This window comes from Hylobates moloch, unplaced genomic scaffold, assembly GCF_009828535.3.
Source record: "Hylobates moloch isolate HMO894 unplaced genomic scaffold, HMol_V3 SCAFFOLD_6, whole genome shotgun sequence".
Lineage (NCBI taxonomy): Eukaryota > Metazoa > Chordata > Mammalia > Primates > Hylobatidae > Hylobates > Hylobates moloch.
The window spans coordinates 152595985-152620941 of NW_026652281.1; the positions used below are offsets into that span (position 1 = coordinate 152595985).

At 41.3% G+C, this 24957-nt stretch overlaps 1 protein-coding gene across 1 annotated transcript; it reads right to left on the bottom strand.

Moving 5' to 3' along the window:
- Window positions 1–20454: 20454 nt before the first annotated feature.
- DRD1 (dopamine receptor D1) lies at window positions 20455–24600 on the bottom strand. Its single transcript, XM_032158658.1, has 2 exons — window positions 24117–24600; window positions 20455–24000 (listed from the first exon to the last, which is right to left on the bottom strand). The coding sequence occupies exon 2, from the start codon at window positions 23515–23517 to the stop codon at window positions 22177–22179; it is 1341 nt and encodes a 446-aa protein (XP_032014549.1). The 5' UTR covers window positions 23518–24000; window positions 24117–24600; the 3' UTR covers window positions 20455–22176.
- Between the last annotated feature and the right edge of the window lie 357 nt (window positions 24601–24957).

Below are 24957 nucleotides of genomic sequence, written 5' to 3' on the forward strand. Positions count from 1 at the left end.
TGCCCAATGAGGGCTGTAACACCAACTTCCTCATTGTATTGTTGTGCGTTGGGATATACAGAGAGCAAAAAGTAATTCCTGGTACACAGTAACAGTTCTCTCTCTTTAAATATTAACCACAATTATTACTACTGTCTTTTTCGATTCTTACACCCACTCTTTGAGATAGTGGTTCTCATCCTCTTCTGGTAAATGAGGAAACTGCAGCTCAGAGCAACAAGGCAACAGTGGCTGGGGAAGTGACTGGAAGAGCTGAATTTAGCACTGGTCAGGCAAAGCACGGGCCTGTGGTCTGCACTCCCTCACCTCCAGCTGATGGGCACTATGCCAATATTTTCAAGTTTCGTAATCCCGGTAAGTAATAATCCACAAGGAGAAACCCACAGGTAGAAGTGCTGTCAACATAGGACGGTATACACAGACAGCTGGCAATCAGACACACACTATAATCGGTAGTGTCTTGTTCTGCTACTTATACTCAGTCTCAGAAATTTTAATGACACTGTCTTCCATCCACCCATTCTTCCATCCACCCACACACCCACCCATCCATCCCTTCATCCATTCACCCATCTATCCATCCATCCTTCCATCTGCCCACACACCCATCCATCCGTCCTTCCATATACCCACAAATCCATCCCTCCATCCTTCCATTCATCCACACACCCACCCATCCATCCTTCCATCCACCTACACATCCACCCATCCATCCTTTCATCCACCCACACACCCACCCATCCATCCCTTCATCCACCCACCCACCTATCCATCCGTCCTTCTATAAATCCATCCTTCCATCCTTCCATTTACCCACACACCCATCCTTCCATCCACTCACATGTCCATCCATCCCTCTACCTATTCACCCATTCGTCCACCTATCAAATATTTACAGAGATCATACTCCTTGTCCTTGTAAAAGTGCTAAAAATCTTTAAAATAATTCCAAGTTGAACTGCTTACCAAATTATGTGCTGAGTGCTACAGGGATATAAAAAGACTATCTGACAGATCTCAACCACAAATGTACACCCTTCAACACTGGCACCCAGAATATATTTATCATTTACCCTCTGTGCCCACCACCACCCCCCCCAACAAGAAAAGAATTACACATGAGACAGTTCCTGATTTGCATCCAAGGCAAAGGGCCTTGTTATTTGGACAGCTGACGCATCCAACTTTGCTAGCTTAAGATATATATTTTTTCTTAATATTCAAATGAAACAACTTCAATCTCCCATCTACCTGCTGTGATCTGAATATTTGTCTTCTCCAAAAACTTGCATGTTGAAACCTAATCACCAATGTGATGGAATTAGGAGGTGGGATCTTTGGGCTGATTAGATTATGAGAGCTCATGAGTTTAGTGCCCTTATAAAAGAAGTTCCAGAGAGCTGTGTTTCACCTTCAGACATGAGGACACAGCTGTGAGACCACAGGGAGAAAATACCATCTATGAACCAGGAAATGGGCCCTCAACAGACACTGACTCTGCTTGATCTTGGGCTTCCCAGCCTCCAAAACTGTGAGAAATAAGTTTCTACTGTTTATGATATGCCCAGTCTATGATATTTTATTGTAGCAGCCCAAACTGACTAAGACACTCCCTATCAGGAGCAGGTCTGTCTTCCCACCCAGGGTGATCCCAAGAACCTGCAGGGTGTCTATTCAGTCTAAGGAAGCAGGTCTTGTAGCCACTACCAAAAGATCAGAACACAAAAAGCTCTGCTTGACTCAATTGTTGCCTTAGGCAGCTTGGGCTGTGGGCTTTGGTGACTGATAGGGACCCACTACTTTATCTCTGAGGATGCGTAAATCAAGGCCATGTCCAGCTGGGACATGCATCCCCATGGCCAAATGGTATGGTACTATTTTCTCCAAATGCTTAATGAAGAGAGCAAAGGGAGTAGGGAATACACAATCTCCTCTTCTTAAGTGTCTTGCTTTGTTGTGGTTGCTGCACCAAACCTCTACCTCCATAGTGAAGCTCTTTGGGGACTCAACTCTCTCAACACAGGACACACACACACATAGTTCTATGCAACATTTATAATCCAGGGAGTCTATGTTAGAAAGAATTCAGTCCATTATGCCATGTGTTCTGCCTAGAACTAGTCCTCCCCTAAATTTTGGAGAGCTTATACAAAGAGGTGAGTGGGTCAGAGTGTTGGGTCCAATGGTGCCTCACAGGCCAAGGAGATCATCCCAGCATCAGAACTTCAGTTTGGCCTCCACACACACTCCAGTCCGGTCTAGGAGAAGTCCTACCCTCCCCCATCCCAGGGCCCACCCACTCCCTGACCCATGATGATTGGCAGCCAGAATGCCCATTCTCTTGCCTCATGTTTCCCTAAAGACTGATATCAGCAAATTTCTCTCAGTTCAAGATCCTCAGTTACCACCCTATATTTCTTTTCAAATTTTCCGCCACTTCATTTTCTGGTATCCTCCTCTTTTTCCCTGAGAGGCATCGCTATGCTGTGGGCTGGGGATGGGAGGGAGAATCCACAGGCTGTGGGGACATTTCATAGGCTTCATCTAGGCATTAAATGAGGAAATGAATGCAAAAGTGCCCAGCACAGTGCCTGACACATAAAAGCACCAATAAGCTTCAGCTATCTTCCCCCTTCTTCAAACTACTTAATTTTCTGTGAAACTAACACTTCTTTTCTAATTGCCCTTGACTTCATATTCTTTAGCCCATTCTTCGTTACTAATCCATTCTTGCCTAGTTCCTCCTACATTCCTATTGTTCGTGTTAAAGATGACTTTTCTATGCACCTGTATCAGTCTTGCTGCCTCCTACACTGATTAATTTAGCTAGATTGAAAAGGAGGACTAGTGCTTCCTCCATAAAACTCCAATTAATCAATCATTTTAGAACTTGAGCTACTTTGTGTGGTGGCATTTGTGGAAAGAACAGGAATATTGCTGTCAGTCCTGAGAGGTGGCATTTACTGGCAGATAGACTTCAGACAAGTAATTTTACTCCTGTAAGCCTGAATTTGTTTATAGTACCCTAACTCATAAGATTGGTGAGACGTTTACAAATAATCTAAGAGAAGTTTCCTGGGCAAAGCCTGACTTACAGGTGCAAGGTAACATGAAATTACTGCACTGAGACAGATTTAGTTCTGAGTATGTTTATGCCACTTAGCCTATTTTTGTGTATAAAATTTACAGAATACTTTATCAAACAAGAATAGAGTATACATTCTTCTCGAGCTCATACAGAACATTCACCAAGATAGACCACATTCTGGGCCATAGGATACACCTTAACAAATTTAAACAGATAAAAGCATACAAAGTATGTTCTCAGACCACAATGGAATTAAACTAAAAATCAACAACAGGAAGATAACCCCGTATATTTATAAGTTAAACAGCACATTTCTAAATATCACATGGGTCAAAGAAGAAGTCTCAAAGTTAACAAATACTTCAAACTAAATGAAAGTCTGATTATCAAAATATATGTGATATAACATAAACAGTTCTTCAAAGGAAATTTATAATATTAAATGCATATAAGAAAAAAAATCCCAAATCAATAAGCTAGGTCTCCACCTTAGGAAACTACAAAAGCAAGAGTAACTTAAGCCTAAAGAAAACAAAAGAAAAACAAGAACTTTAAAAGCTAGAGCATAAATCAATGAGACTGAAAACAGAAAAAAACAATAAAATCAACAAGCTGGTTCTTTGAAAGGATCAATAAAATTGATAAATTTGACAAATCAAGAAAAAAGGAGAGATGACACAAATTAAAATATCGGAAATGGGGGGGAAATGACTTTACAACTGATTCCATGGACATTAAAAGGATAAGAAAAGAATACTGTGAACACCTCTACGCCCAAAAATTTGATAACCTAGATGAAATGAAAGACAATTCCTTAAAAGATACAAACTACCAAACTCATACAAAGAAAAAGATAACCTGAATATCCCCATATTTATTTAAAAATCAAATTAATAATGTTGCTCTTAACCTTCCAAAAAAAAGAAAACACCAGGCTTAGAGAGTTTCGCAAGTGAATTCTACCAAACATTTAAGGATTCAAGGAAGAAATAGTATCAACTCCCCACAATCTCTTCCAGGAAATAGAAGCAGAGGAAACCATTTCTAACTCATTCGATTAATATGAGGCCAGTACCAAAACCAGATAAAGGCATTACAAGGCATTACGAAAAAGAAACACTGTAGATTAAAATCTCTCATGAACATTAGCACAAGAATCCTCAACAAAATATTATTAAATCAAATCCAGCAGTGTTTAGAAATTTACATGATTACCATATTGGATTTATTCCAGATATGCAAGGCTATTTCAACGTTCAAAAATCAATCAATGGTCTGAAGTCTTACATTTATGTCTTTAATCCATCTTGAGTTAGTTTTTGTGTATGGTGAGAAGTAGGATTCTGCATATGGTTAGCCGGTTTTCCCAGCACCATTTATTGGGTAGGGTGTCCTTTCTTCATTGTTTATTTTTCAAAGAATTTATGATGAAGACCCCAAAAGCAAATGCAACACAATCAAAAGTTTCATTAAACTAAAGGAGCTTCTGCATAGTAAAAGAAACCCTCAACGGAGCAAACAGACAGCCTACGGGATGGGAGAAAATTTTTGCAAACTATGCATCCAACAAAGAACTAATATTTCAGAATTTTTAAGGAACTTAAATGAAGCAACAAGAAAATAACAAAAAACCCCACTAAAAGTGGGCAAAGGACATGAACAGACACTTCTCACAAGAAGACATCCAAGCAGCCAACAAACATACAAAAAAATGTTCAACATCACTAATCATCAGAGAGATGCAAATCAAAACCTCAATGAGATACTCCCTCACACCCCAGTCAGAATGGCTATTACTAAAAATTCAAAAAATAGCAGATCATGGCAAGATTGTGGAGAAAAGAGAACACTCATACACTGTTGGAGGAGATGCAGATGAGTTCAGCCCCTGTGAGAAGCAGTTTGGAGATTTCTCAAAGAACTAAAAATAGAACTACCATTTGATCCAGAAATCTCATTACTGGGTATATACCCAAAGAAAAATAAGTCATTCTACTAAGAAGATAAGAAGTCAATAAGTCATTCTACATGCACTCATATGTTCACTGCAGCACTGTTCAAAATAGCAAAGGCATGGAATCAACCTAGATTCCCATCAGCAGTGGATTAGATGAAGAAAATGTGGTACATATACACCATGGAATAGTATACAACCATAAAAAATAATGAAATCGTGTCCTTCGAAGCAACATGAGTGCACCTGGAAGCTGTTATCCTGCGTGAACTAATGCAGAAACAGGAAACCAAGTATCACATGTTTTCCCTTATAAGTGCAAACTAAATCCCACTTGGGTTCACATAAACATAACAATGGGAAAAACAGACACTGAGGACTCCAAAATAAAGGAAGACAGGGAGCGGGGCAAGGGCTGAAAAACTTTCTTTTGAGTACTGTGTTTACTATCTGGGTGATGGGATCAATAGAATGCCCAAATCTCAGCATCATGCAATATGACCTTGTAACAAACCTACACATGTATCCCCGAATCTAAAATAAAAATAATTTTTTTTGAGATGGAGTCTCTGTCATCCAGGCTGGAGTGCAATGAAGAGATCTCGGCTCACTGCAACCTCTGCCTCCTGGGTTCAAGCGATTCTCCTGCCTCAGCCTCCCGAGTAGCTGGAATTTAAAAAAATCAATCAATGTAATCCACCATATAAACAAGCTAAAAAAGAAAAATTGTATAATATCAGTTGATGCGGTAAAGACGTTTGACAAAAATCTAGCAGCCAATCCTGATTTTTAAAACTCTTAGGAAACTAGGAATAGAGGTGAACCTCCTTAACTTGATAAAAATAAGAATATTTACAGAATTCTATAGCTAATGTCATATTTAATGGTGACAAGCCAGATGCTTTTCCCCTAAAATAGGGAACAAGAAAAAGATTTTTTTCCTCAACCATTCCTATTCAATATCATACTAGAAATCCTAGTTAATGCAGTGAGACAAGAAAAGCAAATACAAAGTATACAGATTGGAAACAAATAAAAATATTATTTTCACAGATTATATGATTGTCTATTTTAAAAATCTCAAAGAATCTACAGAAAAAGAAAACTCCTGGAACTAAAGTGATTATAGCAAGATTGTGGGATACAAGGTCAATATACTAAAGTCAATTGCTTTCCCATATACTAGCAATGAACAATGGAATTTGTTTTTTTAATGTCATACAGCACAATAAAATGAAATACTTACAGATATAACAAAATGTGTACAGAATCTGTATGCACAAAACTACAGAGCAATGATGAAAGAAATGCAAGATACAAATAAATGGAGAGATTCTGTGCTCAGGGATTTAAAGACAATATCGTGAAGCTGCCAATTCTTTCTAACTTGATCTATAGATTCAATGCAATCAGAATCAAAATCCCAGCTGGCAATTTTGTAGATATCGACAAACTGATTCTAAAGTTTATATAGAAATACAAGGGACCTACGATAGTCAAAACAATTTTGAAAATGAACAAAGTTGAAAGACTCACATTACCCAATTTCAAGACTTACTGTAAGATACAATAAATCAGACAGTGTGATATTGGTGAAAAGGTAAACATAAATTAATGGAACAGAATAAAGAGCACAAAAATAGGCCCACAAACATGTAGTCAACTGATCTTTGAACAAGGACCTAAAGCAAGTTGCTTTTTGTGTTTTCAACAAATGATACTGGAATAATTGGATGTCTAGATGTAAACCAATGCACCTAGACACAGACCTCATACCTTACACAAAAATTAACTCAAAGTTGACCACAGAGCAGTGTGACATGTAAACCTTTAAAATATCTAGAAGAGGACCTGGCGTGGTGGCTCAGGCCTGTAATCGCAGAACTTTGGGAGACCAAGGCAGGAGGATTGCTTGAGCTCAGGAATTCAAGACCAGCCTTGGCAACGTAATGAGCGCTCATCTCTACTAAAAATAAAAAATGAAAAAAAATTAGCTGAGCATAGTGGTGCGCACCTGTAGTCCCCAGTACTCAGGAGGCTAAGGCAGGAGGATCGCTTGAGCCTAGGAGTTTAAGGCTGCTGTAAGCTATAATCATGCCACTGCACTCCAGCCTGGGAGTACAGAGACCCTGTCTCAAAAAAAAATAAAATACTTATGAGAAAAACATAGGAGAAAATCTCTATACCATTGGGCTTGGTGATATATTTCTAGATACAACAGTAAAAGCACAGTCCACAAAAGAAAATATTAATATGTTGTATTTTATTAAAATTTCAAACTTCTGCTCTGTGAAAGACACTATTAAGAGAATTAAAAGACAAGCCACAGACTGGGAGAAAATGTTTGTAAAACATATATTTAATTTTAAAAAATTGCATCCAAAATATACAAAGAACACTCAACAATAAGAAAACAATCCAGTGTTGGGCAAAAGATATGAAAAGACACCTCACCAGAGAAGGTATACAGATGACCAATAAGCCTAAGAAAAGATGCTCACCATCACTTGTCATTAAGGAACTTCAAGTTAAAACAACAATGATATACTACTGCACACCTATTGAAATGGCTACTTTTAAAATGCCAATACAATTTGCTGGTGAGGATGTGGAGAAGCAAGAACTCTTACTCATTGCCGGTGGGAATGCAAAACGGTATAGCCACTTTGGAAGATAATTTGGTGGATTTTTACAAAACTAAACAGAAGCCCCATATGATCTGGAAACTACAAGCAGTCCTACATATTTACCCAACTGATTTTCAAAGTTGTATCTACACAAAAATCTGCATGCAAATATTGATAGCAGCTTTTTAAATAATCACCAATAACTGGAGGCAACCAAGGCGTACTTTATTTAATAGGCGAATGGATAAACTGTCCATCCATGCAATGGAATACCATTCACTGTCCATCCATACAATGGAATACCATTGAGCAATAAAAAGAAATGAGAAAGACAAAGCTACACAGAGACATGGATGAATCTTAAATGCACATCGCTAAGCGAAAGAAGCAGTCTAAAGGCAATGCATATTGTATGCATTCATGTATACGACATTCTGGAAAAGGCAAAACTACACAAAGGGTAAACAGATCAGTGGTTGCCAGCGGCTTGGCAGAAGGAAGGTTGAATAGGTAAAGCACAAGAGGCATTTTAGGGCAGTGAAACTACTCTACATTATATTATAATGCTGGATACATAACATTATGTATTTCTCAAATACCACAGAACTTTACAGCATAAACAGTGTACTTTAATGTATGGATTTTTTTTAATCATTTGGGAGTTCAGCATATCCTAGGATGGAATGTAGACTATGACAAAATAATCTAACTGTATTACAAATGTGTGAAACAACCTCACTGAAGGGGGCAGAAGAAAAAAGGACTGATATTAAGTAGCTTTGGAAATGATGGAGTCTGTAAGACTGAAGGCCTTAAGTTACTGCACATAAACGTTATACCCACACACCTGATAAAATTGATTTCCACAGGGATATGATCTAACAATTCTGAAACCACTATACATGTGTAATGGAATTGAACAATTAAAATTCAGTAATTGTCCATGTGTGCTTAATGTTTAGCTCCCATTTATAAGTGAGAACATGAAGTATTTGGTGTTCTCTTCCCGCATCGGTTTGCTGCAGGTTATGGCCTCCAACTCCATCCATGTTGCAGCAAAGGACATGATTTTATTCTTTTTCATGGCTGCATAGTATTTCATGGTATATATGTACCACATTTTTTTTAATCCAATCCACCACCATTGATGAGCACCTTGTTTGATTCCACGTCTTTGCTACTGTGAATAGTGCAGTGATGAACATATGAGTGCATGTATCTTTTTTGTATAACAATCTATATTCCTTTGGGCATATACTCAGTAATGGGGTTGCTGGATTGAATGGTAGCTCTGTTTTAAGCTCTTTGAGAAATGTCCAAATGGCTTTTTCACAGTGGCTGAACTAGTGTACATTCCCACCAACAGTGTATACTTCGACACTGCAGACTACGAGAAAGGGAAGGGAGGGAGAGGGACATGGGTTGAACAACTACCCATTAGGTATTATGCTCACTACCTGGGTCCAAAATACCCAAGTATCAATCCTACACATGTACCCCCTGTATCTAAAATAAAAGCTGAAATTAGAAAATAATAATAATAGCTGGGTGCGGTGGCTCATGCCTGTAATCCCAGCACTTTGGGAGGCCAAAGCAGGCAGATCACGAGGTCAGGAGATCGAGACCATCCTGGCTAACACAGTGAAACCCCGTCTCTACTAAAAATACAAAAAATTAGCCGGGCGAGGTGACGGGCACCTGTAGTCCCAGCTATGCAGGAGGCTGAGGCAGGAGAATGGCATAAACCCCAGGGGGCAGAGCCTGCAGTGAGCCGAGATTGCGCCACTGCACTCTAGCCTGGGCGACAGTGAGACTCCGTCTCAAAAAAAAAAATACAAAAAAAATTAGTCTGGTGTGGTGATGGGCGCCTGTAGTCCCAGCTACACAGGAGGCTGAGGCAGGAGAATGGCATGAACCCGGGAGGCGGAGCTTGCAGTGAGCCGAGATAGCGCCACTGCACTCCAGCCTGGGTGACAGAGCAAGACTCTATCTCAAAATAATAATAATAATAATAAATAAAATTCAGTAAATGGATGGAAGGTAGTAGGATCCAGATTCCTCACTGTTTGAATGGGAGTTACAGACAAGCAAGGGGAGGAGGCTAGAATGACCATGTGGTAATGGATTCAAGTTGGAGACGTCAGCAAGAACTCAAGTTTAACTTAGTATAGACACAAATGGTTACACATAAAAATATTTATATGTATGCACATGGGCTTAAAGATGCATACATTTATTTGCTCTGTAAGCTAAGAAGACCTAGAAGTAACGACACTCCAGTAGCAACAAGCACACCTAAGTACCCAGATCTTGGTTTCTAACACCATCCTCCAATAAAAGGAACCAGAGCTCCCTGGAGAGAGGACTGATTCTAGGGCTGGGGCAGGAAGTATCCAAAATGAGCCTGGAACATCTTATAGAGCCAGAAAGTAAGGACGTGCAGAAAAAAAAAAAAAAACCCACAATGATAGGAGTGTGTCAAAGGGATCCAGGAGCCAATGGCAGAGCTCCCAATGGCCAAAAGTGGAATGATCTGAGCAACAGAATAAAGTGGTATTGGATTATTACTCAAAGTCAAACGTAGGTTACATGAGCCATACCAACATAAATAAATAATTGAATACATAAACAACCATGGAAGAACAGACACCTCTCCTATGCAGAAGAATTCCAAATAATTCACATAGATAACCCCACCCCTAAGTGCGAACTGCACGTAATGATGCCTTCAAAAAAATATCCAATGGAAAGCGGGGGTAACTTTACAGTGGAGAAACCTGATAAACGCTATTTCAGCCAGGTGATCAAGGTAATAAGTCGTGTTGATAGTATACATCCTTGATATGATGTGATAAAAATGGCTCGGCAATCTTCCTTCCAAAACCCCATAACCTCAGTCTAATTATGAGAAAAGCAGACAAATCCCAATTGAGGGACAATCCGCAAATGACCGCTACTCCTCAAAACTGTCAGTCATCCAAATAAGAAAAATCTGAGAAACTGTCACAGCCAAGAGGACCCTGAGAATGTATGATGCCTAAATGTAATGTGCTGTCCTGAATGGGATCCTGGAATGGAAAAAAAGACTTTAGGGGAAAACTAAAGAAATGTAAACAAGATATGGATTTTAATTAATAATATATCAATATTAGTTCACTAATTGAGACCATATTAGCGTAAGGTGTTACCAATAAGGGAAACTGGCTGTAGTGTATACGGGAACTCTCTATACTACCCTTGCAGCTTTTCTGTAAATCTAAATCTATCCTATAATGCAAACTGGCTTTTATTTTTCGTTTGTTTTTTATTTTCATTTTTTATTTTTTGAGACAGAGTCTTACTCTGTCGCCCAGGCTAAAGTCCAGTGCAACCTCCACTTCCTGGGTTCAAGCAATTTTCCTGCCTCAGCCTCCTGAGTAGCTGGGATTACAGGCACCTGCCATCATGCCCGGCTAATTGTTTTCTTTTGTATTTTCGTAGAAATGGTGTTTCACTGTATTGGCCAGGCTGGTCTCGAACTCCTGGCCTCAGGTGACCCGCCTGCCTCAGCCTCCCAAAGTGCTGGGATTACAGGCATGAGTCGCCGCGCCTAGCCAAATCTTGCATTTAAAAAATGTGAACTGGTAGCCCATATTTCTTGACAAACCCCAAGCTCTCTCCTCCGCCAGCTCTCCTCTCCTCCTCCGCGCCCTCTCTCCCTCCCTCCATGGCCACCTTCTCTGTTGAATTTGGAATCTCCATTAAATGCACATCAGTAGTTTAATAACTGTCCGGGAGAAAAACAAGAAAAATCAAGCTGACTGTTGACTCTTTACACTCATTCTTGTGAATGCAGAGTGAATGTGAGCAGAGGTCTCATGACACGTGACTTCGTCTGGCCAAAGCAGTCGGCCACTCATGAACTGATGCTCTAAGAAGAGGTCCCCAAAGACGTTCTCCTATACAAACTCGTGTTTGAAATCACTTAACCTCATTTACCAATCCCTGTCTACAATTGACTACATATTAGCAATGCTCCCTGATTATCTCACCTCTGAGGCCCCTCTGCATTTGACTCATTCTCCTAATCTTTTACAGGTTATACAGTCTGATGCTTCACACTTAAATTTCTTCCTCCTTCTGAGTATTCCTCCCTCAATACTGCCCTAAAAGATTTGATCCTCAAACCTTGGATTTAGAACTTGAAGCCTTCATTGCTATTCTCTGGAAACATCTATAATTAGGAGCCTGTGGGAACATTTAACATAAAAATATCACGAAACATTTAATATCTATGTCAATGATGAGAAAAATAGAATTTGAAAACCTCCCAAAAGGTTAAACCTAAGAACAAACACTAGAGTGTTTTTCAATTTCAAAATAATCAGAAGTGGTTGATGTCACAATGTAGACTGCTTTTTAGAAGAGACTCTTAAACATCTGAGCAACAGCCATCGAGCCAGAAAACAGAGAAAATTCGATAGGGAAAATGGCAGTGGTCATTCCTGCTGTGCCCAACAGCACCTGACATCTTTGCTCTCGAAACTTGGAGAAAATTCTTGCTGTGGTTTGTTCAGAGCCAGGGTACCAGAAGTCTCCAGGGCTCTGAGATTTTACTATTAATAAAATATTCAAAACTGACCTGAGGGGAAATGCATTGGCTCCAAAATAATGACAAAGGGACTGCAAAATTAAAATTAAGAACAATTTCACAAACAACATCTAAAAATCCTTTTTTGCAGCAAATATATATATGTATATATTTAAGAAGGAGGTGGGAGCATTTTAATATGCTTGATCTGATTTACATTGGGGCACCAAAAGTAAGCGTAGTTGAGGTCTATGAAGGTCTTAAAACAAGGCAGGCCCCTGAGAAGGGCCACTTTGTGTCAACTTCTAGGACTTCAGACCTGTTCTCACTAATGACCCCCAACCTGGAGTCCCCAAGGAGCCTCTTGTGGGTGTGTTTCATCATCTCCCAAAAGCTGAACAGAGAAAATGATTTAACCTATAAGAAGGGCACACAAAAATAAATAAAATGAAAATGAGTATATTAACCACATTATCTTACTAAAATACAATTAAATTAAAAATCAGCAATAAGAAAATTTAAAGACAGCTGAAAATTTTTAAACTCAATCACAATGTACTATAGAAAATAATAAAATTCTGCATGTCAATAAAAAAAAAAAAAAAAAAAGAAGGGCACACGGTGCATTATTTTCTAAATGAGATGCATTTCATCAGCATTATTCCAAATATGGACTCTGAGGAAGCTCAGTGAAAGGGTCCCTTTCTGTAAGACCCCCACGTAGTGGTGAAAGTCATGTCCTGGGGGAAAGGGCAAGGGTTGGGAGCAGGGCAGGCCCTCTAACCCTATGATCTGCACTTGTCAGCTGAGCCTCTACAAGCCAGGCGCCAGTCCCAGCCAGCCTCAGCCAAACCAGGCACTGACGATCAAGCCAGAGATATGCACAGGTGAGCTCAGAAACACATACAGTGCTCAAGACTGTACCTTCTTTTGGGGTCTCAGCGCCCTCGTCCCAATCCCACCAGCAAAGCAACCACAGCTGGAGCTCTTCCTGCCTAACACCCAATCCAGCATGCTTTTCTAATAATTTTATTTTAATTAAACCTACAATGTACATAAACACAAGATTCTTGTAAAAAGCAAGAAATATACAAAGTAGAACGTTAAGGCCTCCCCGCCTTGGTTCTCCCCAAAGCTGACTCTTCTCCTGAGAAATGCCACAGAGGTGCACAGTCACGGGGCGGAGCTTACAGTTGAGGACTGGGACTTACCTACCTAAATTATTTGGAATTCTTCTGCACGGGAGATCTATCTATGCACCCACATGTATTTATTTATTATTTGTTTCCATTATTCAGGTGTGTAGGCACTTTTCTACATCTTTTTCTATGTATTTACTTAAGAAATACATACTTCTTACACTTTTTGAAATAAAAGGAACTGTATTGCTTGACAACTTGTCTTTTCACTGAGTAATATGCTCTGAAAGTTCTTTCTTAACTATGTTTATGGATCTACTTTTCTTTTAAACTACCACATACTAGCAACAATGTACATTTTAGTAATTCATTCCCCTCCTGCTGGACACTTGGGTTGTCTTCAGTTGACTTTTACAAGCAAGGCTGCAGCGTGCATCCTTTACACACACATCTCTGAGCACATAGATGAGGAGGCATGTAAAAGAGATTCATGGAAGTAGGATTGCTGAGCCAAATTGTGTTCATGCTTTAAAGTTTGGTTGTCTTAGCCAAATCCCCCTTCCACTTGTCTGTATCCATTTACACTGCCATGAATAGAGCAGGAAAGTGTCTGTTTCTTGCCCCTAACCCAGAAGTTCTGCTATTCAATGGAACCTCATCCAAGTGTGACATTCTAAATGTCATTCTAAATGTCATGGCCCTAGGAGCAAGCAATGTTATTAGTACCAATGAAAGCTTTCTAAAAATGGCATGCCAATTTGCTCTTGCCTTGAAGGTATTATGACCCGTCTTTTTAAACAAACTAGAACCCTCACCTTATTGCCCCTGCACTGGATCCTCTTTAATCCCCTCCTTTGCCAGTCAGGAACATACTGTTTTACAGCAAGTAAAAACCCACAGCTGTTTCAACAGAATTAGTGTGGAGCACCCGTCTCCCCCGACACCCCTCCTCAACCATTTAACAGTAAACAGCAGTGTGCATTAAAGAAGCATCTTACAAATGGGGCTGACCATTATCTTAATTACAGTCAACATGTTTATAATGCTAAATACAGCTGTCCTAAAAACTCAATCTCAAAACAGCGTGCATGGGGCTGGATAATCTGGGTGCACATTTGTGACATTTGGTTGACATTTCCTCTCTCTCCTGGGTAAAAGGGTTGATTGCTATCCAGGCACATCCCCATGAGAGAGAGCCCTAGTTTGCCGTTTAAACACTATTTCAATTAGTTTTCCTGTGATTGTGTCAGTGATGAAGAAACCTAATTTAGAAGAAAAGATCAGCCCTTATAAACTCAGCAGAGTCAATCCCACAACAAAAATTAAGGTTTGTGTATAATAAGCAGCTACCCTAAGCTTTTCATAAAGTTATCAATTCGCTTATTCATCTAATGAACTAAAATATTAACTTGGATGGCTATGGCATGCCAGGCCATGCTGGGTGCTCGAATACAGTGTTGAAAAGGACACACTAAGCCCTCCAAGGGCTGTCTCACTCACTGGAGGGAACGGGAACCAAACGGCACACAGGACAAGATGGATGTTCTGCAAGGGGCTGTAGTCTGGAGGGAAGGTTTCCAGCTCTGAGGCCCACACTTGAAATGAGTCTCAAACAGCTGAGGATGACAAGGAGGAAGGGTGTCCCAGTTGGAAGAACAAAGAGGTGCCACCAGTGTGCCTTTGAGAGCAGTGGGCAGGTGAGCACAGCTGGAGAGGGTGTGCAGAAGGGAAGGGCGTGCTCACGCCCTGGGGCTATCGGAAAATCATCTGGTTAATTATTCAGATGACCGAGAAGGGGCTTCTGCAGAGGGTAGAGGTCACCCCAAAGCCACTAATTTGGCAGCCTGTAAGTCCCCATTTGGACCAAACCTAATACATTTAAATTCATCTCCACGTCACGTCCTATATCCAGAAAATCCATCTAGCATCCACTTCCCAGTCCCATGTTTTCAGGCACTGGAGCTCCCACCCCAGCTCTCCTCATTCCCTGTCTCTTTCCACCTGTCAAAGCTCTGTCCGTCCTTCAAACCCACCTCCAATGCCACTTCCTTCCCAGCCCTGTGCTCGGCTCCCATGCTCTGCCAGCAACACTCTCCCGTCTTCCCCATCCTGCCTTTACCCTCTCATGTCCCTCTCCAAAAGCACCAGGCAAGTGTAGGTAAATGTTTGCTGAAATGAAGTGTACCCTGATTGAATTGATCTGCAAACATAGGAATGTTTCAGCCCTTGAGTAAGCCATCTCCCTATTTCGTTATCTTTGAACTCCACAAGGTCATGTTTTTGAAACTTAAATGTCTCAAACATTTTCTTACACTCTACCCAAAGATACAAGCTTCCTGTTGTCATTGCTCACTTAACTCTTTCAAAGACCGTCAACCTCAGTGTTGCTAATGTTCACACCTGGGTAATGTTCACAGCTCATTCACAGTTTATAAAACCATTCTCTCTTCTTTTTGTATATCCTTGAAAAATGTCAATAATAATAATAATTTTTTAATGCACAGTATTTGAGATATTTGGAACCCTCTTAGGAAGTCCTTGTTTGGTTAGGACTATTTCATGGTAAACAGATTCTTGATTAAAAGAATAGGCTTTGAAGTCAGAGAGCCTAAATTCAAAGCTGGCCCCATCATTTACCAGCTATGTGACCTTGAACACATTTCATGCCCTCTCTCAATATTAATTACGATCTGTAAGATAGCAATGATGATAATTGTGCCCACCTCGTAGGATGAGTATAAGAATGGAATGAAATAAGGAATGCATAGTGCTTGACACAATGCAGGGCATGTGGTTATCAAGGCTCAATAAAATTGAATTACTGGCATTACCTGGAAAAAAACTCCTTCTCCTTACGTCATACTTTCAAAACATTTTTTGGTGATGGTTTATTTGCATATATGTCTCTCTCCTCTAAGACTAGAATAGTGTCTAATCCATTTCTGTGTCCCTAGCACCCAACACAGGGTCTGAATCATAAAAAGTGCTCCTAAAAGGTTACTAACTTCAAATTGTATTGAATCATATATATACATATACACACATATGTATGTGTATGCATATATGTACATGTATATGTATGTATATGTCTCTAAGTACATATGCATAGATTTATATATATATGCAATTACCTCTATACAACCATGTCACTCTAGGGAACTGCAAGCCTCAGAAATCACGTGGAAGTTGTACCCAAACTTTAGAGAAAGCCTCGCAGACTTAACAAATACTTAACAAATACATCAAGCCCTCAGAAATAAACTTCACTGAAACTGTGACTCCAGCATTCCTTATTTTGACTTGTTCATTCTTTTATTCATTTAACAAAGATTTAATAAACAACTCCTATAAGCCAGGCAGTGTGTCAGAGGCTTAGTAATACACAAAGAGAGGAGGGAAAAAATAAAATAGCGTTTGCTCTCATATGCACATAATTTAGGGAAAATGATAATAAAGTAAGATCACTTCATGACAATGTGGTAAGCCCTTAGGAAGAAATTAGAGAGTAGAGGTGGGAAGAAGGCGCCAAGGAAAAACTCTGACGTTGATGCCTGACTGAGTCGGAGTGGACAGACAGAGGCAACAGGGAAGGGTGCCCCAGGTCAGGGAACGGCAAGCACAGAGGCCTAAAAACAAGAAAGGACTCCACAAACCGGACGAAGCTCACGATGCCTGCAGGGTGGTGCCGCTGGGGTCGTAGCAATAGATGAGGCTGCAGAGGCCACCAGAGGCAGAATCATCAAAGGCTCTGAATGAACTTTATTTTTTTACTAAAAGTAATTAGGAGCCATCGAAGAATGTTAAGCAATGGCATAGCCATCAAATTTGCATTTTATAAATATCCCCCTGTTAGTTTTCTGAAAGCAAAGAGAATGGGCACTTGAGAAACACATCAGGGGGAACTATCAGAGTCATATTTTGCCTATAATGGATTTTATATCTCCTACTTCTTTTCTTTTCTTTTCTTTTTTTTTTTTTTTTTGAGACGGAGGCTTGCTCTGTCACCCAGGTTGGAGTGCAGTGGCCAGTCTCGGCTTACTGCAACCTCCGCTTCCCAGGTTCAAACGATTCTCCTGCCTCAGCCTCCTGAGTAGCTGGGACTACAGGCATGCACCACCACACCCAGCCAATTTTTTGTATTTTTAGTAGAGACGGGGTTTCACTGTGTTAGCCATGTGTCTCCTATTTCTAAGCCAGAAAATATCTTAGAAGGCATCTTATCTAACCCCCTTATTGTAGAGACCAACCCCCCACCTTATTTTCAAGGGATGTAAAGCAGCCTGTCCATTTTTTTTTTTAATGAAATGAAACATCTTGCCCTACAATTCAGCCTTCCTAGGTCCCACCACCACTGCCATTTTGCTAGCATTTCTGCCAGTGGAAGCATAAGAAGTATCACTTCTGAGTATGCAGCTCACAGCAGATCCTTTTCAATGGCTGAAAACATTTACCCATTTTGAAAGCTGGTAGAGTCTGTATTCTATGAACATGAGAAAAATTCCAACCGGCTTTGTATATTTTCTCATAGTGATTAGAAAGTTAAACCCTTTTAAATCAGAGATTATTCTTGAGCTTCTAATACTATTTAAATTACAACTCCCAAATCTTGAATGATGTAACAGACTAAAGTCCAAATGCTGCTTTTTAAATTCTGTGCATCACACGGAAGTTACTTAACGTGACAGAAGGCAACATAGATTGGCCTGGTAACAAAATCTTAGAGGTTTTGTCTGTGCTAGAATGCTCACCATCCTCTCAATCCTCCATAAAATAAACAGGTTGATTTGTCATCGTTTATATCCAGGAAGTCTCAAACATATCCATAGAGATGCATCTTATCTATATAGTACTACAATTTCATAGCCCAGAGGGCTCAATCCTTCTCATGACTGAAGTAACCAGATCGTGCAAAGCAGTAAGTCCTAAATTTAACAGCCGGCAGGCCATCAACTCATTTATTACTCCTGAAACAAATTCTACAAGATAAAGACATTTTAAGAAGAAAATGTTGTGGATAGATGTATTCAATCAGTATCTAGTGGTAACTTACAGCAATTTTCTTAACCACGCAGATATAAAAAGCCACTTGCTTTTGGAATACCAGATAACCGCAGCAAAAGACAATAGCGTCTGGGAAAATCCCAAACCACCTATACTCTGAAAGTCATTTCCCTTTGCTTTAAGCAAACATGCAACAAGTCAAGTATATAGCAAATCCATTATTACTAATGCAACAAACATTGTGATTAACCCCTTCAAAATAGAGATCTTGCAAAGAATCAGTGAGCGCATCTCAGTGCTCAGAGCTCTTATAGGCATTAACTTCATTTTTACCCTCCCAAGAACCTGCATATTTATTTCCATTTCACAAATGGGCAAACAGGCTGAGAGGCAAGGGCATAGGGCTATGCTCACACAGGTAGCTGCAATTCCTATCTGAAATGGCAGCCCTCCCCTGCCTGAAACAAAGCCTGAGCTTTTTTGCATTCCAGGCCCTCAACTGTGGGCTGGCTCTGGGGGAAAGAGTGGCTGAAATGCTGCTGGTGCGGGCCTGGAGATAAATCGTGATGGAGCCCCCAGAGAGTGGAGAGTTCAGAAAGTCACTGAAGTTAGACTACATATCAATTTGCTTTGGGGGACAACACCCCCAATGAAAAAGTTAATGCAGAGGTTTTGCTCCTCCTATTTAATGGATCAGGATAACTGAGGCTCAGAAAGCATGACTTGCTCAGATGCCAAGAGAAACCAGTAACGTTCCTGAATGCAACCTACCCTACACATTGAAGCCCAGTGCTCAGTCCCCACTTTCACAAAACTTCCTGCTGTGTCAGTTACCAATAAGAGCTGTGTATCTAGTTGATTAGGAAAGATGTCTTCTTGGACAGAGAGGGGAAAAATCACCTCTTTCAAGTTGTCTTAATCTTGGTAAAGTGTTTCACATATATTTAGCATTATTAATGCTCACCAATACAGTTAAAAATGAAGTGAAAGTCATCTTGTAATTTCGCTTTTATAATTATAAATCAAATTCTCTGAAAGGTTCTTTGAGTAAAATTACCATTTCATAAGATGCCCTTTTTCAATCCAATATGCCAGGAATCCAAAGTATAGTCTCATTGAAGGTGTATTGAATTTTATAATTATGGAACATAATTTCTAGACATATCATTCATTTTCACTCTTTTGCCAAGGAGATTAACGGTAAAGGCTCATATTTCATTGGTTTGACAATTCTGCCTGAGCATTATAGCTTGTGTTGCTGAGCTTCTAATTTAAGAACAAAATTAGGCTTCAAAGAAAAAAGAGGTCCATAAAGTTATGAAACAGAAAGAAAAGGCATTATGCTTTTTGGGTGCCCATTGTAGGTATGTTCATTATATGCCAAAGCCTGGAGAAGGCAAATACAGAATTTAAAAAGACACCAGCTGGTATGCGATGCTCCAAATTATAAACTTAACCCTTAATTTCTATATCACCTGCTGTTCCGCTGTTCTCTTTCCTCAGCACAGGGGAAAAAAAATGGCTTAGCATATTAACTGAGTAGCTTTGGCATGACCTACGGACGTGCCTCATAAGCCATTTTGATAAGCTCAGCATCACAACCTGTATATTTTCTCCAAAAAACAAAATTGTTATATTTTACTTTTAAAACAACCATCACATGTACGATGGTTGCCATCAGCTGAGAAGCTACAACAACCCAACCCAATAGCAAGCCATGGTCTTTTCTGAAATTTTTTATTTTCTTTAAAATAGTCTTTTTGAAAGAAAAGGCAGAGATTTTAGAAAGTTTTAAAATCTGTGAAATGAAAAGTAAAATAATTCCTCAAGTAATTCCTTTTTTCAAAAAAAATTATTAAGACAGAAGGAAAAATAGTATATAGCCCAAATCAGAAAACATTTTCACTTTAAATATTCGAAGGCAACATATGCCATACATAACTGAAGAAACTTCCATTAAAGAAAAAAAAAGTAATATATACTTGAAAATGCCTGTGTTTTCTTCCTTGTAGATCTGAAATGTTCTAGTTTTAAAAACACATTTAGCAAATGCAACACAGCTCATTCAGGGTTGATTTGAGTTCACAAAATATTTTTATTATGTGTAAGAAAGCATACAGCCAATAAAATTAAGAAAACATTCACAATACATAAATAACACAGACCTGATGCAGGAGATATTTTTCAGATTTTTTTTCTTTTCACGGATTGCATCTAAATGTTAAGTTCATTGCTTATCAAGAAGAATACTTTGTAAACATTTCAAAGAAACTCCGTTGAAATGCCCCACGAGTTGGCATCTGGCAAGGGAGGCTTATGATACTTTTTACAGTCCGGGTGATGATGCAGGAACTGGATTCCAAAGCACAGAGAAAGGACTAGCATTTGTCAAAAGAGATGCTGATGGCTTTGGGGGGTGCTCAACACACCCAAAGGGAAGGATTCTTCTGTTTCTCCCACCAACAGAAGTATCTGACTCAAGGATGATAATGAGGCACTATTCGTTAGTTAGTATACCGTTAACATTTAAAGACTCCTTAAAAATCAGCTCTAAATTCAGATTAAAGCACTATAAAAAGTAGCCCCACTGAGTGGCTTGGTTTGACGTGGTAAAATGGAAATGCAGAGTTTGAGTTTGGTCCCTCAGTGGGGCTGCTGTAACCCAGTGTCTGTGCTACACATCTCTCTCCAGGAAAGCCATTTGTCTGGTTCAGAAAAACTACCTGACACGTGAAATGAGAAAAGATGGAGAAGGCCAGTTATTTTACATAAATACAAAGCAGCATATACTTTTCATTACCACCTAAGATCATAAATTTAATGCTGGGTTCTTCTTAAGCTGGCTTTTATTTAAGATATTTACAGAACTGCAAATTCCCCTGGGAAAGTCTTTTGTCATTTAAAATGTTTTGAACACAGTAGTAGCTATACTTTTTTAAATTTTTCAAAATCTTTTCAGGAAAAGAAAGCATTTATGGCATTTGTCAATTCTCACCTTGCATTTATTTGTGTCCATGAATTTTAAGGAATCATTTCAACTTTATTCCCTTATCTATCAGTTTCTGCTGTGTTTCTAGAAGTTATACATGAACATTTAGAATCTCACAGAGTCTGTGTGTTTGTTTCATTGGCTTATAAAGTGCTAGTTAAATGGCCAGAAATGTGGTTGTAAGGTCTTGGATAAAACTCATTAATTTATCCTATTAAATATGATAAATATATATTTATTATATAATAAATTAAAAATATCCATATATACAATAAATAAATAGAAACAATATCAACAAAACATCTCTCAATTCTGGAAAAAAACTTCTCATTCCTACTATAAGCCTCAATTAATGTTTTAGAAATAATTTATGAAGGCATGCACCTACCTTTACAATCTGAAAACTTTGCTGGGAACAGTGTTAGCACCTGTTTGTATACAGCAAACTCAACCCATCTCATTTTCTTCCCAGAAAGATTCGACTTTAAGTGAAGCTGTTCACTGTTGATTCTTTGCCCTATTTGGTAAGTCCTAAGATAAGAATAAATTTCTAAAAACAATTTTGAAGCCAAAGACATGTCCCTTGCGGCTCCCCATGTTTGTAGTGTCCCTGTTGGATTGACTATGAACAACATAGAAAATACACCGGAATGTATTTGAAAATAGAGTTAGTTGTGTGTTGGAAAGCAGCAGAGGGCTCTCCTGACACCTCAGAGTCTCACCATACCTTAGTTTCTTAACAGCAAGCCCCAGAGCAATCTCCTCTAGCTTTTGGGATGAGCATGTGTGGCAGGATTCATCTGCGAGTTCAGGTTGGGTGCTGTCCGTTTTGTGTGATGGGTTGGATCTTCTCCAGAGAGACGTCAGTGTCATAGTCCAATATGACCGATAGGGCTGGGGACAGCTTCTCCAAGGGTCTGCCGATGCCAGCTGCCTCCTCCTTTTTCAGGTCCTCAGAGGAGCCCACAGCATGTGGGATCAGGTAAACCAGATTGCACTCCTTGGAGATGGAGCCTCGTGGCTCGTGATGGCTGGAAAACATCGCGGCCCCATTGTTATTGATACTCACCGTCTCTATGGCATTATTCGTCGCAGGGCAAAGTCTGTAGCATCCTAAGAGGGTTGAAAATGCCTTCCGAAAATCAGCATTAAAGGCATAAATGATGGGGTTCAAGGATGAATTAGCCCACCCAAACCACACAAACACGTCAAAGGTGATGGAATCAATGCAGAAGGGCTGCGTCTCCCCAGACCCACAGAAGGGCAAAATGCAGTTCAAGATGAAGAAAGGTAGCCAACAGCACACAAACACGCCCATGATCACCGACAGAGTCTTCAGGACTTTAGTTTCTCTTTTGAAGGACATCTTAAAAGAACTTTCCGGTTGAGAACATTCGACAGGCTTTCCATTACCTGTAGTGGTCTGGCAATTCTTGGCGTGGACTGCTGCCCTCTCCAAGGCTGCAATGCGCCGTATTTGTTTCTGAGCAATCCTGTAGATCCTGGTGTAGGTGACAATCATGATGGCTACAGGGATGTAAAAGCTTATTACAGAGGATGAGATGGCATATGTCCTGCTGAGGCTGGAGTCACAGTTGTCTATGGTCTCAGCCAGGGAAGTGGCATTTCCATCAGAGGGGCTTGTGGGTTTTGCCTTGTGCCAGCTGAGCTGCACTGGGATGAAGGAGATGAGTACAGACAAGGTCCACGCCACACTGATCAGGATGAAGGCTGCCTTGGGGGTCATCTTTCTCTCATACCGGAAAGGGCTGGAGATAGCCCAATACCTGTCCACGCTGATCACACAGAGGTTGAGGATGGACGCGGTGGAGCACATGATGTCAAAGGCCACCCAGATGTTACAGAAGGACCCAAAGGGCCAGAAGCCAGCAATCTCAGCCACTGCTTTCCAGGGCATGACCAAGACAGCCACCAAGAGATCTGACACAGCCAAGGAGATGACAAAGAAGTTGGTCACCTTGGACCGCAGGTGTCGGAACCTGATAACGGCAGCACAGACCAGCGTGTTCCCCAGGAGCGTGGACAGGATAAGCAGCGACAGGAAACAGGCAGTGAGGATACGAACAGAGAAGTCCCTCTCCACCACCAGCCCAGTCCCGTCCATGGCAGAGGTGTTCAGAGTCCTCATCTTCCTAAGGGAAAGCACATCAGGGGCTCGGACACCCCTCAAGTTCCTAAGCAGGGAATAGGGGTCACTCAGATTTCCAGGAGTCCTCCCCACCAGGCAGCCCTTTGCACAGCCGGATTGCTTCCCTGGCAAAGGAGCTCAGCAACATTCCATCAGAGGACCGCTTGAGTGGCAATCCAAGTCAATCCCGTGGACGGTCACTCTTGATTTCTACATCTGTCTTCTGACTCCCTTGCTGCAGGTCACTGTCTTGGGCACCAGAAAGCCCCTGAATTCCCCAAATAAAGCACTGGCTTTTTAGCATATTCTAAATCATCAATCCAGTGACTCCTGGGCCTCTGCTCTGCTAGTCAGTTGCAATCACATTTCGGGGCTGTTGCTTTTCTGGTGGTGACAGGAAATTCTCCCCTTCTGAGACACAGCTGAAAATACATGTCTTCTCCTTCCTCCAAGCCCCTGGCTCCTCAGCAGCTCTCCAAACGCCTTAAAAAGCAAAGGGAAAACACACGGTCTTTCTCCAAGACTTAAGCAGATGGCATCATTACTCACGTCAAGCCCAACCTAATAATTCCCAGGGCAAGCCCGTCCGAGCCACCTACCTTGCCTTGGGGTCGTCTCTTTCAAAGCCCCTGGAGCTTGGAATGTGGACTTCGCCGGGCGCAGCGGCTCCGAAACGTTGAGGAAGCGCGCCTGAGCCCAGCCAGCTGCGCGCAGCAGGGGTTCGGCTCCCGGTGTGCAAAAATCGCCGGGGTGCGTTTGGGGAAAGGATCCCGGGCCAGGTCCCCAGAGAGGCGGCGCCGCCCCACTTCCTTGAACAGCTAGAGATTGTTCAAAGGACACTGGACCCCGGCTAAGGGCTCCTGGGCGCTCGGAGCTTCCTTGGGAGAGAGCACTCCCAGGACTGGTCACCTGGGCAGCTTCTTTTCTTGGCTTCCTTTGGAGAGCCCAGAGCCTTAGCGAACCTCGGGCGGCCTTCAGCCCTACAGAGCAGGGCCCTGCGCCTCCCCGCAGGCACTGCCCGCGACCTCTCAGGAGCCTGTGGCAATGCGAGGCAGCGAGCCGAGCTGGCACCAGCGAGCGCACAGGCCGGCGGGGTTCCCGCGGGGCACAGCCCACCCCGCCCGCGCGTCCCCTCCCCTGCCCTGGGGGCGGTCCTCGCTTGACAGGCAGAGTTGCGGGCGACAGCCGCACGTGGTCCCCCTGGATGGTTCTGCGGGCGAGGTGGGCGGAGGACGCCCCGGTGAGTGCTTGCCCTCCCTAGTTACCTCGCCAGTCCCCGGAGCCCCGCGCAGCACGCGCAGGGCCCGCGAGACAAATCCGATGTCAGAACCTCAAGTAAGCTTGAGTCCCCTGAAAGCAAAGCTCAGTCCCGACATCCAGCGCCTCTTGGGGTCAACCCCTAGCCGGACCCAAAGCCCTAAGCGAGCGGGAGCCGCCCCC